The sequence below is a fragment of the Cetorhinus maximus genome, unplaced genomic scaffold, assembly GCF_964194155.1.
Source record: "Cetorhinus maximus unplaced genomic scaffold, sCetMax3.hap1.1 HAP1_SCAFFOLD_4138, whole genome shotgun sequence".
NCBI classification, from domain to species: Eukaryota; Metazoa; Chordata; class Chondrichthyes; order Lamniformes; family Cetorhinidae; genus Cetorhinus; species Cetorhinus maximus.
Window position 1 is genome coordinate 3761 of NW_027600043.1, and position 13310 is coordinate 17070.

General features: G+C 44.6%; 2 protein-coding genes across 2 annotated transcripts; one reads left to right on the forward strand and one right to left on the reverse strand.

Annotated features, from left to right (window-relative positions):
* The first annotated feature begins 2134 nt into the window (after positions 1-2134).
* LOC144678376 (uncharacterized) lies at positions 2135-4574 on the forward strand. Its single transcript, XM_078538184.1, has 3 exons — positions 2135-2272; positions 3231-3716; positions 3885-4574. Exons 1-3 carry the CDS (start codon positions 2135-2137, stop codon positions 4572-4574), a joined length of 1314 nt encoding a protein of 437 aa, XP_078394310.1.
* A 7510-nt stretch (positions 4575-12084) lies between these two features.
* LOC144678377 (uncharacterized) lies at positions 12085-12911 on the reverse strand (the record flags this gene model as incomplete). The annotated part of the gene is made up of 1 exon (XM_078538185.1): positions 12085-12911. A coding segment is annotated over one exon (827 nt), but the record flags the coding sequence as incomplete, so codon positions are not given.
* Positions 12912-13310: the final 399 nt, after the last annotated feature.

Sequence of the window (13310 nt, forward strand, 5' to 3'; positions counted from 1 at the left end):
GCTGCCAGACCTGCTGAGTTTTTCCAGGTAATTCTGTTTTTGTTTTGGATTTCCAGCATCCGCAGTAGCTTATAGCTTTTTGTTTTTATGATAGTTTCATGGTCACCATTACAGAGGCTAGTTTTGAAATTCATACTTATTGATTAAATTTCTCCCACTGCCATGGTGGGATTTGAACCTGTTGTCGTGCATCTGGGTTATTAGTCCAGTGGCCTGATCACCTGCCCTTTGCAATTGAAACACAACATTTCCATGTCGGATGAAACCAGGAATTTCACTTGTAAATCAAATATTATGATCACTGCACTATGGAAATCAGTGTCAAACATCCCTGACCAAGGGGAACTGACCATACATCTCTCAGTCTAATTCACAAAAAGGAAATGCTGGGAATACTGAGCAGGTCAGACCGAGTCTGTGGAGAGAGAAACAGTTAATGGTCGAAGACACTGAACTTCCATCAGGACAAGTTCACAGACACGGAAAGTGGGGGATAGGGAAATAAATAGGGATAGATTAAATTACAAAGGGGATGAGGATGCATGTCAAAAGCGATGGTAATGGAACTCGTGATGAAACTACAGGTGGAAGAACGTTATGTATCTGTCATCTATTTCTGCTCTGACTGGAAATATGTTGCTTCTCTGTTGACCCATTTCACTTCACTAAAAACTCTCAGTCTTTCTCCACCATTATCTTTTACAAACATTTCATTGAACGAACAAAGGCATTTACATAGGAAAACAATCATCATTTTGAAGTGTTGAAACAATGAAACACATATTTTCATAACCATCTTGTTCATGGTTCATCTTAATATTTTACAGATAATCTTTAGTTTGGGGAAGATTAAGGTTGTGAGGATAAGGTTATTAACATTCTAGGCTTTTGAAATTGCCACAACACCTCAAGAAATGGCAGTTCAAAGAGTGACACATGTTTGTTTAACATGGTCTGCATAGAAGAGGGAGAGAGAGAGAGAAAGCTATAAAATGGCAGGTGCACTCATTTGGCTAGAAATCTGGAGACAGAGTGTGTATGAGCTGTATTGTCCTGACTTTGTTAAAAAAGTAAATTTTTTAAGCAGACTTCAAGGTTAAGAAGTTTAGTTAATTAATGTAAATATCTGTTGGTACATAGGCTCTCTTTTGAAATACCATCATGCATTGTACATTAGACCACACCTACAAACTTGTCCCTTGTACTTCCAGTGAAGTCGAGGGCAGTTTTCAGTGGCTGCTTCAGTGGACTGAAAATCAGAGTGATGCACAGAAACAGTGTGGTTCTGATAAAAGGTCACAGACTGAAATACATGTAAATTATGTTTCTTTCTCCACAGACGCAATCAGATCTGCTGAAAATTCCAGCACTTTCTGTTTTTATTCAGATTTCCAGCATCCGCAGTATTTTTCTTTTCCTGAACTGGAGAGTGCTGAGAAGGTGGAGCTCATTGCAAGAAGGGTTTCAGATCCCCGTCTGAGCTGGAAACTATGAGTAAAATCACAGCATGAAAAGATCATCACCATCTGGAAGCGGAAGGGGATTCAGTTGGTCATCCCATTTACTGACACAATAGCAGTCAGACTGCAGAGAGACCTTTCAGTTATTTCACGAGTGAGAAAGGATTTGCTTAGTTTTCTCACCAATTTAGAAAGTTCAAAGGATTTGATTCATAAATCAGCGCTTTCTTTCTAGAAAGAGACATCTTAAGTGTTCTGAGCCTTGGGGAAAAAACAATTTCTTTCCCCCACGTTCTGAGACTCCAGTGAGTTTGAATTTAATTGTTGAAGTGTTAATTTCTATTAATTACACCCAGGACAGAACTATGGTGGAGGACCCGTGCACTTTGACTGCTGTTTCAATTGATGCGATAATGTCATATCTTGACCCTATGACTCCAATCGATCACAAAACACGATTTTCTATTCAACAATATCGCTGCTCAATGGCCGGGGCTTTACCCAGCATTCGCGGCGGTGCAGAATGTGCCCTATCCTCGCTGCAGGCGCAATACTGGGTGTGAGTCGAGCATTGTGGGTGCTTTTAGGGAAGCATGCGCAGTTGCTTCCTGCAGCAAGAGCTGGTCGAAGGAGATGACAATTTCCGTGTGTAGGCGAGTAACTGAAGCCGGTAGATGGGGAGGATCGGAGGCGGTGGAGTGGGCAGTGAGATTTTATACAGATCCACTGGCAGCTTCGACACCCGAATAAATTGCAGTGGTCCCGCGGTCGCAGCGAACGGTCGTGTGGGCAGCTGCGGGCCGCGGTTCTCAGTAAAATGACGGAGTTAACGGTCGCCATCTTTACAGGGGGAAATGTGCAGCAGGGCGCATGCGCGGACATCCCTGTCCCTGTCAGCAGGAGGAGAGAATATTGTGAATTTCCTGGACTGATAGGGATGGATTTTGGAAACTCCTTTTACAGGGGGTTAGAAGGGGAGGATTTACACACAGCAAACTCAAACCAAGAGAAATATTTGTCTCGTCTGACATAGGTCTTTAAAATAAAAACAAAAATTGCTGGAAAAACTCAGCAGGTCTGACAGCATCAACGGACAGAAAGACAGAGTTAATGTTTCGAGTCCATATGACTTCTTCAGAACTCTGGAGTCATACGGACACGAAATGTTAACTCTGTCTTTCTCTCCACAGATGCTGTCAGACCTGCTGAGTTTTTCCTGCAATTTTTGTTCTTGTTTCAGATTTCCAGCATCCGCAGTATTTTGCTTTTATCTAGGTCTTTAAAATCCTCATTAGGATGGGCAGGTCGATGCGGACAGAATGTTTCCTCTTGTTGGTCTGTCCAATGCTGGAGGTCTTATGTACACAATAGTTACAAATAAATCCAACAGGAAAACTGGAGATGCTTCTTTCCTGAGGCAGTAATTAAAATGTGGAACTCACTACTACATTAAGTGGCTGAGAAAAATACCTGAGACTCTTTCAAAAAGAAACTGGATGAGAACATGAGAGAAAAGGGATTAGAAAGATCAACTGAACGGCTGAGATTAGGTTGGCAGAATGGGAGGAAATTCATGTGGAGTAGAAACTCCAGTACAGAGTAGATAAACCGAATGGCCTGTTTGTGTAATGTATACTCTGTGTAATTCTTTGTAAACTTATTTTACAGGGTAATAGAAGAGGAGGATTTTCAGACAGGAATATCAAACCAAACCTCATGTCTGACAGAGTCAGCTGGTTTATTGGGACCTGAAGATTTATACATCTGAAGGGATTTAATCGACCGTCTCAGCTGGAAACCGGTGAGAGGCTGTTCACCTGCTCCTCCTGTGTGAAGGGATTAATACAGCTGGTAAACATGCTGACACGACAGCAAGCTCACAACAGTGAGAGGCTGTTCACTTGCTCTGCATGTGGGAAGAAATTCATGTGTTCATCCAACCTGCTGGCACACCAGCTTGATCACTTTGATGAGAAGCCTCTTCAATGCTCTGACTCTGGGAAAAGCATTAAAATCTCTGAGGAACTGGTCCAACAGCAGCGAGTTCACAATGATGAGAGACCGTTCAGCTGCTCCCACTGTGGGAAGAGGTTCAGGCTGTTCTCCCGCCTCGCAGAGCACCAGCTCCTTCACACACACGAGAGGCCGTTCAGCTGCTCTCACTGTGGGGAGTCGTTCAGCGAGTCAGTGCATCTCACTGAGCACCAGCGAGTTCACACCAAGGACAGGCCGTTCAGCTGCTCCCAGTGTGGGAAGGCATTCACTCAGTTTTCAAGCTACACTAAGCACCAACTGGTTCACTCAGATGAGAGACCTTTTAAATGCTCCGAATGTGAGAAAACCTTTAAAAGAAGCATTGATCTGCTGAGGCACCAGTGCATTCGCACTGGGGAGAGACCGTTCCCCTGCTCTGTGTGTGGAAAGAGATTCACTCATTCTTTCCACCTTCTGACACACAAGCGTGGTCACACTGGGGAGAGACCATTCATCTGCTCCGTGTGTGGGAAGAGTTTCATTCGGTCATCCAGCCTTCTGATACACCAACGGATTCACACCGGGGAGAGACCATTCACCTGCTCCATATGTGGCAAGGGATTCACTCGTTCAAACCAACTTCTGATACACAAGCGAGTTCATACTGGAGAGAGACTGTTCACCTGCTCCGTGTGTGGCAAGAGTTTCTCTCGTTTGTCCTACCTTGAGGTACATGAGCGAGTTCACACCGGTGTGAGGCCGTTCACCTGCTCCACGTGTGGGAAGAGATTCGCTCATTCATCCCATCTGGTGAGACACCAGCGCAGTCACACTGGAGAGAGGCCGTTCACCTGCACAGTGTGTGGGAAGGGATTCACTTGTTCATCTTATCTGGTGAGACACCAGCGCATTCACACGAGGGAGAAGCTGTTCACCTGCTCTGTGTGTGGGAAGGGATTCACTGGTTCAACCCACCTGCTGAGACACCAAAGTGTTCACACTGGGGAGAGTCCATTCACCTGCTCCGTGTGTGAGAAGAGATTTACTCGGTCATCCGACCTGCTGAAACATGAGAGAGTTCACATGTTACCAGAAAAGTTGGATTCAGTTGTTGATGCTGAGAATCACATCCTGAACTGAACCTTTTCTCCTTTCTAACTCTAGATTATTTCAGTTCTCATACGTTCAGTTACTCTCATGGACAAGTCCCAGCTCCCTGTACCTCCCAGAGTGTCTCAACTTTTTACGATTTACATCAATGACTTAGATTAGGGGAGTGAAGAAGTAGCTAAATTTGCAGTGGACACAAAGATAGGTAGGAAAGTATGTTGTGAAGAGGACATGAGGAGGTTGCAGATGGATATAGGTAGGTTGAGTGAGTGGACAAAGATCTGGCAAATGGAATTTAATGTGGGAAAATGTGAAGTTCACTTTGGCAGGGAGAATGAAAAAGCAGAGTATTACTTAAATGGAGAACGGCTGCATAATTCTGGGTGCAGAGGGATCTAGGTATTCTAGTACATGAGTCACAAAAAGTTAGTATGCAGGTACAGCAAGTAATTAAGAAGGCTAATGGAATGCGATCCTTTATTACGAGAGAGATTGAACATAAATGTAAGGGTTTCATGCTTCAGTTGTACAGGGCATTGGTGAGATTGCACCTCGAATACTGTATACAGTTTTGGTCTCCTTATTTAAGGAAGGATATAAATGCATTGGAGGCAGTTCAAAGGAGGTTTACTGGATTGATACCTGGAATGAGTGGGTTGTCATATGAAAGGTTGGACAGACTGGGCTTGTTTCCACTGGAGTTCAGAAGAGTGAGGGGTGATTTGATTGAAGTATACAAGATCCTGAACGGCCTTGACAAGGTGGACGTCGAAAGGCTGTTTCCTCTTGTGGGTGAGTCCAGAACTAGGGGGCACTGTTTTAAAATCAGCGTCGCCCTTTTAGGACAGAAATGAGAGCTACTTCTCTCTCAGAGCGTTCTGCAACTTTGGAACTCTGCCTCTGAAGGTGGTGGAGGCGGGGTCACTGAATATTTTTAAAGCAGAGGTAGATAGATTCTTGTTAGGTAAGGGAATCAAAGGTTATCAGGATTGAAACACAAGAAGATCAGCCATGATCTTATTGAATAGTGGAGCAGGCTCAAGGGGCCAAATGGTCTACTCCTGTTCCTATTTCTTATGTTATTATGTCCTCTAGCCTTGGCATCCAGGGAAGGATAACAGACCCAGGATCATTATTGGTGAAATTTTGCTGAAAATTTGTGAAAAAAGAGACATTCTGTTGAAGTTTTTCATCAGGACAGATTTGTAAGAATACCAATTGTAAATGGAACAATGATTTATACTACATGAGAAGAGGGGCTGATTGGTTGGCACGAGGACTGTGATTAGTAGAGGTATTACCATGGAAAATGCACCAGGCAGTAGTTAACTGCCAAGCTTTTTAAATTCAAACCAGGCAGGTTGACTCTGATTGGTCATGGGAAATGAACCAGGGAATGACTGTCCCTAAGCTTTTGTTTTGTTGAGAAAGCGCAGTGTGTGGACATGCTCTTTCTGTTTGCAAAGGACAGGACCCTGTGTGTGAATACATGAGTTTCTAGCATGTGTAAGTGAGCTATACCGTGAGCATTACTGATAATATTAAATTGTTTGTCAGTGTCATTCTTAGCACAATCAGATTTGTTTAGTAAGTGCTGTCCAATTACAGAGTCACTTATCATGTTGGACACTTTGTTCTGAGATTTGCAAGCATGGGCCGGTTGATTATGGTCAGTACTTTGCCTGTTGTGAACAGCCGAAAGGATGCTCTGTTTGACAAGAATGATACCAGAAATGTGTGTGTTTACATATGAGGAAAGGATTGACAGGCTGGGTCTCTTCTCTCTTGGATAAAGGAGACTGAGAGGCCTTTAAAATGATGAAAGGTTTTGATAGAGAGGATACAGAGAGAATGCTTCCTCTTGTGGGGAAGAGAGACCATAAATATAAGATAGTCACCAAGAATCCAATAGGGAATTCAGAAGAAACTTCTTCACCCAGAGAGTGGTGAGAATGTGGAACTCGCTACCACAGGGAGTGGGTGAAGTGAATAGTATAGATGTATTTAAGGGGAAACGAGATAAGCACAAGAGGGAGAAGGGAGTAGAGGGTTACAGTGATAGATTTAGATGAGGAAAGATGGGAGGAGGCTCGAGTGGATCATAAACACCAGCATGGACTGGTTAGGCTGAATGGCCTGTTTTTGTGCCTTATAACCTCTGTAATCCTATGTAATCGAGCTCTGAATCCACTGTATTATTTGTGTTTGTGTTGGGAAGCAGCATGGCATTAACCTGAAGACTAAACTCAGACTCTCCCAGGCCATTGTCCTTACCACCCTGCTGTATGGAGCAGAATCCCGGGTTTGCTATCAGAGCCGCATCAAAGCTCTGGAACGCTTCCACCAAAGACACCTGAGGTCCATCACGAGAATTCGATGGCAGGACAAAATCACAAAACAACGAGGTCTCCGTCGTGCTGGACTCAACAGCACAGAGACCACCCTCCAGAAAATTCCACTTGGATGGCCAAGCCATGTCCCCCACATGGATGATGACAGAATCCCCAAGCAGATCGTCAATGGGGAACTGCCTCAGGGTAAACAACATCAAGGTGGTCAGTACAAACAGTACAAGGACACCCTTAAAAAATAGCCTTACAAACTTGTGCATTGCAGACCACCTCTCTGGGGAAAACACTGCAGCCGACCGGCCCATGTGGAGGCAAACACTGAAATTTGGTTCAGCATGTTTCAAGGACCATCTACTCCAGACTCACAACATCCGATGTGCCCAGAGGAAGACCAGTGGTGGAGCAGCTGCAGAAGTTCCCCCGGTACCAACAACGACAACATGAACTGCCAGTTCTGTGGGCGTCCATGGCAATCCCACATCAGACTCTTCAGTCATGAGAGGAGCCACAGAAAACGATGCAATCATTGACAGCTTGGACATACTCGAACAACGAGGAGTCTACCCCAACATTACCCGTGTTCCCCGGATCAGGGAACGATACTCTGTCTGTATGATTGCAGTGCTGTTAATAAAGTCAGGAAAAGACAATCTATTGTTGTGAGTTTGATTATCTAGTGTCTGAAATCACAAGATTCAGTACTTAGAGTCAACAAGATGAACAAGGAAACACGTCATGGCCCAATATTCCAGCTTGATATTCCCAGGAGAATGTCTGTTATCTAACACCTCGAGTGGACAGAACAGAGAAAGATCCCAACTGTAAGAAACCCTCGAATCATTTGTAAATATCTTTCAAATGTTGACAGGTTCCAACTGTCAGTTTCCATTATATTGAAGTCAATGGGAGGTGAGAGAGCGGTTATTCTAGAATTATAAAGAACACGAGTTAGACCACAGCTAGAGTACTGAATACAGTTCAGGTCACCACATTACAGGAAGGATGTGATTGTACTGGAGAGGGTAGAGAAGAGATTTATCTGGATGTTGCCCAGATTGGGGAATTTTAACTGTGAGGAAAGATCGGATAGACTGGGATTGTTTTCTGTGGAACAGAGGAGGCTGAGGGGAGATTTAATTGAGATGTATAAAATTATGAGGGGCCCAGATAGAGCAGACAGCACCTATTTCATTAACAGAGAGATCAGTAACCAGGGGGCAAAGATTTAAACTAATTAATGGAGGATTAGAGGGGAGCTGAGTAATGTTTTCACCCAGAGAGTGGTTGGGGATCTGGAACTCACTGTCTGAAAGGGTCGTAGAGACAGAAACTCTCATCACATTTAAGAAACACTCCAATATACAGTTGGAGGTGCTGTAACCTCCAGGGCTACAGACCAAGAGCTGGAAAGTGGGATTAGACTGGATAACTAATTTTCGGCCAGCACATGCATGATGGGCTCAATGGCCTCCTCTGTGCTGTAAATTTCTGTGATGACAAGTGGTCCTCGTGTTTTTATCCGAGACAGGCCTCTGCCCAGTCATTTGCTCCAAATGTTGATGTGATGGTTGAAGCTAAGAGGTGTCAGGAGCAGCAGGAGCAGTAAATAAATGGAAATGTCAGTAAATACTGATATAGTTTATCTGTATCTAGTTCCATTTTAATAACTTCTGCTGAATGTGACCCTCACCCAGTGCCAGGATATCAGATCAGAGCCACCATGGAAAATTAGTTTGACACTCCTGAGTCTCTGTAACCCCCTCCAGTTCCACAACCCTCTGTGTAAATACCAGGTGTTGTTGTTGGATTACACCCTGAGATAGACAATGTCAACGGGATCCTCAGTGTCTCTGTAGACTCCTCCAGCCCCAAACCCTCTGTGTAAATACAAGGTGTTGTTGTTGGATTCACCCTGAGATAGACAATGTCAACCCGATTCCCCTCATCCACAAACACAACAACTTCTCCACAAAACACAAACAGGTTTGCAAGTTGTGACCTTTTCTGGAAGCCATGTTGAGGATCTCTAATGGCTCCTTCTCTTCCCCAGTGATCAGAAACAGCATCTCTTAGGATCCCTTCAAGCATCTTCCCTGTGATTGACATCACACTGATGGGCCTGTCATTCCCTGGCTCTGCTTTGTCTCCAATTCGGAAAGTGGGAACTAAGTGAGCTGCCTTCCAATCACAGGGAACAATCCCCGACTCTATTGAGCTGTTGAAGATTCGGCCAAGGGGCTCAAAGAGCAGCCATCCCATCTCTTTAAGCTGCCTTGGGTGGGTATCATCTGGATCTGGAGCACCATCTAGTTTGAGATTTCCTATTTTATCCAGGATGACAATCACTTTCTACTTTAATATTGATGATGTTACTGTCAACAGCACATCCCACAGCTGGATTCTGAACATCATCCATAGGAGTGCAGACTGATGTGAAATAGTCATTTAACGGCTCTGTTATATCCTGGCAATCTGTTTCAATCTGTCCTGAGCTGACTGTGACTCAAAACCATCTTTAACTATCTTCTCACTCCTGATGGAGCTGGAAAAGTTGTCACTATTATTCCTATAACTATTCACCACCTTCCTTTCCAAAGATTGCTTCACTTCTCTAACAGCTGCTTGTGTCTCCCTCAATTGTGGGTGATATTTGTCCCTATTCTCCTGGACACTGAATCCATCTTGTTCTAAACTGGGTTCAATGTCAGACAGTTCAGGGAGTCGGGAATCATTCACCCCTAGACCTACACTGACAGGTAAAACCCCAGACAGCTCCTCAGTAAGGATCCCTTGGTTTTTCACCATGTATTAGTCAGGATACTGAAACCCACCTTTCTGACAGTCCACTCCCGGAGGCCCCACTCCCTGAGCCTATAACCTTCAGCAGGGTCAGTGGTGAGTTCCACAGCGGGAGTGATCCCAGAGTAACTATTGGGATTGCACCACCATGGATATCTTGAGTTGTCTATTTATAGTTATCCTGGTGTCTAACACACGCACATCAATAAAATAGGGAATTCCTGGAAACACGGTGCAGATCCTTCTTTACCTGGAGATCAAATGTCTGTGGTATAATTGTCCCAGCATTTAACAGGCTCCTGTGAACTCCACTATCTGCTCTTTCAATGCAGATTTTAACAAATGTCTTTCAAATAAGTTAACATTGTCCTGAAATGGTAGCTGTTGTATAATTACCACAGTCATTTTCAGGCTGGAAACTTAAACCTGCCATTTCTCTTTCAAGACAAGAACACATCACAGTTTTACACCAATCTCTGATTTGACAGCACATTTCCAGCATTCACCATTGAAAAACAGAAATTGCTGCAAAATCTCAGCAGGTCTGGCAGCATCTGCAGAGAGAAAAACAGAGTTAACGTTTTAAGCCCAATATGGCTCTTCTTCGGTTCCAAAACATTAACTCTGTTTCTGTCTCCACAGATGCTGCCAGACCTGCTGAGATTTTCCAGCATTTTCTGTTTTTAGTTTAGACATCCACAGTATTTTGCTTTATCACTGTTGTTCTTCCTGATTCTAAACACGATTGTAAAGGAGCCTTTTATCCCATCTGAACCATGGAAAAAAGCAGCTGACACACATTTCTTCCACACTTCGGGATTAACCCGCACAAAATCTCTTCAGTGTCAGTGAAGAGATGAGAAAGACAAAAGTGCCATTTGTCCCTCAGTGTGACCCTGAAGGACTGTGTCCAGGCTGAAGTTCTGTTCCTGCCGTGTGACCCTCCCCCAGATTGTCCTTTCTGAGCTCCAGCTAGGTGATGTTAAACACTCAGGTGGGAAAGACAAAAATCTACAACAATATGTTCAAAACAAAGCTGATTTATTTGACATTTATCCAAATGTTAAACTCCAGCCCAGTTAGAGGGATAATGAACATCATCAGAAGCAAACTCCAACTCTCAGAATGAACATGGTCCAGTCCTGGATGTGATTAACAGCTGCAAGAACAGCAGAATCCAACCCCTGCAGTCACTTGTAAACTCACTGGTGTCAGTAGGTGAGATGACCGAGTGAATCTCTTCCCACACATGGAGCAGGTGAACCGCCTGTCACCAGTGTGAATGTGTTTGTGTGTCAGCAGGCCCACTTTGCTATTAAATCTCTGTTCACACAATTTAGAAAAGGTTTCTTATCAGTGTGAACAAGTTTATGTGTTTTAAGGTGGGATGACTGAGTGAATCTCTTCCCACACATGTAATAGGTGAACGGTGTCTCCCCAGTGTGAGTGCGCTGCTGGACACTGAGTTCACATGATCAACAGTACCCAGTCCCAGTGAGAGCAACTGAATGGTCTTGTCAGTGTGAACACAATGATGGTGCGTCAGCTCCATAGGACTTTTATAGCACTTCCTACAATCCAGAGATTGAAAAGATCGTCCGTCAGTGTGAACTCACTGGTTTGTCAATAGATTGAATGAATTGGGAATCCCTCCCCACATGGAGCAGGTGAATGACCTCCCCGCTGTGTGAACTCACTGTTGCTGCAGGATGGACAATCACCTGTACCTCTTCCTGTACTGAGAGCAGATGAATGGAGTAGAACCAGAGTGAATGCTCTGGAGCATCATCAGTGAATGTAGGTTTTTAAACCTTGGTCGAAGCATTTAAAGCCTCTCTCTGGGGTATGAACTTGCTGGTGTGTATGGAGGCTGGATGGAGAAAGAGGCGGACAAGGAGGAAATCCCAGTGGGGTAGTGGAAGGGAGGGAAGCAGCAGAGGCAGCTGATCAGATTGTCTCAATCTTAGTGACAAAGAAGCTCCATGAGATCCTCACACTTGTTGTTGGGGGTGAGGATGGAGGTGACAGGGGAGAGGGAGAGCCCTTCAAAAGGAACTAACTTGTATTAGAGATATTAAAAAGGCTTAACATACTGTAGGTTTAACACAAAGCTGATTTATTTGACTTTTATCCACAATATTAACCACGATAACTGGACTGGAGTTTATAAACATCAGCAGAAAAAGACCCCAATGAACATGGTTCAGTCCTGGATGTGATTAACAGCAAAATCCATCACTGTAGTTATTCATGAACTCGCTGGTGTCTCACCAGGTGAGATGAGCGAGCAAATCTCTTATTACACACAAAGCAGGTGAAATGGCTTCTCCTCAGTGTGAACTCTCTGGTGTATCAGCAGGTGGGATGAGATAGTGAATCCCTGCCCGCACTCAGCAGGTGAATGGCCTCAACCCAGTGTGAACTCGCTGATGTATCCGCAGGTTGGATGACTGAGTGAATCCCTTCCCACACTCAGAGCAGGTGAACGGCCTCTCCCCAGTGTGAACTCGCTGGTGTGTCAGCAGGTTGGTTAAGGTAGTTAATCCCTTCCCACGCAAAGAACAGGTGAATAGCCTCTCCCCAGTGTGAGTGCGCTGATGTATCAGCAGTTTGGATGACTGAATGAATCCTTTCCCACACTCGGTGCAGGTGAATGGCCTCTCTCCAGTGTGAATGCGCTGATGTATCAGCAGGTTGGATGAGGTAGTGAAACCCTTCCCACACTCGGGGCAGGTGAATGGTCTCTCTCCAGTGTGAACTCGCTCGTGTATCAGGAGGTTGGTTAACCGAGTGAATAGCTTCCCACATTCAGTGCAAGTAAATGGCCTCTCCCCAGTGTGAATCCGCTGGTGTACAGTGAGCTGAGATGATTGTCTGAACCCCGTCTCGCAATGAGAGCACGTGAACGGTCTCTCGTCAGTGTGAACACGTTGATGGAGCATCAGTTCACTGGAACTTTTAAAGCACTTCCCACACTCTGGACAATTAAAAGGTTTCTTCCCAGTGTGAACTCGCTGGTGTCTCAGGAGGTGGGATGACCAACGGAATCCTTTGGCACACACGGAGCAGGTGAACGGCCTCTCCCCAGTGTGACTGTGTTGATGAGTTTCCAGCTCAGACGGGAATCTGAATCCCTCCTCACACTCCCCACGTTTCCACGGTTTATCCCCAGTGTGGCTGCACTTGTGTTTCAACAGGTCAAATGATCGACTGAAGCCTCGTCCACAGACAGAACACGTGTACGGTTTCTCTCCACTGTGAACGGTGCTTTTTCCTTCCATGATCAAAATCCGATGGTATTCAGGTTATGATAAATTAGCCAACTTCATCAGATCCTGATGTGATGATTGAGTTTCCCGACAGTGAATCCTCCCCTTCTAATATCCTGTGAAATTGATTTAAAACAGAAAAAAGGGAGTGAGAGAGAACCCACAAAAACACAAAGGCAGGTTGTGAAATTGAGCTGAATGAATCTGTTAATTTGTGAGGCCAGGACTAGGAAAAAGTGAATGTGAAAGCTGCTGGACTGTCATAAAAACCCAACTGGTTCACTCATGTCATTCAGGGAAGGGAACCTTTCTGGGCCTACACAACAATCTGTTCTCTATGGGCGAGG

Excerpts from the sequence above, each read along its gene's own strand:
- LOC144678376 (XM_078538184.1), top strand. The coding sequence starts at position 2,135 with ATGGGGAGGATCGGAGGCGGTGGAGTGGGCAGTGAGATTTTATACAGA. Across the intron at positions 2,273-3,230 it reads GCTGCGGGCCGCGGTTCTCA|GGATTTAATCGACCGTCTCA; the intron begins GTAAAATGACGG and ends ATACATCTGAAG. Across the intron at positions 3,717-3,884 it reads GCTGCTCCCAGTGTGGGAAG|AGATTCACTCATTCTTTCCA; the intron begins GCATTCACTCAG and ends GTGTGTGGAAAG.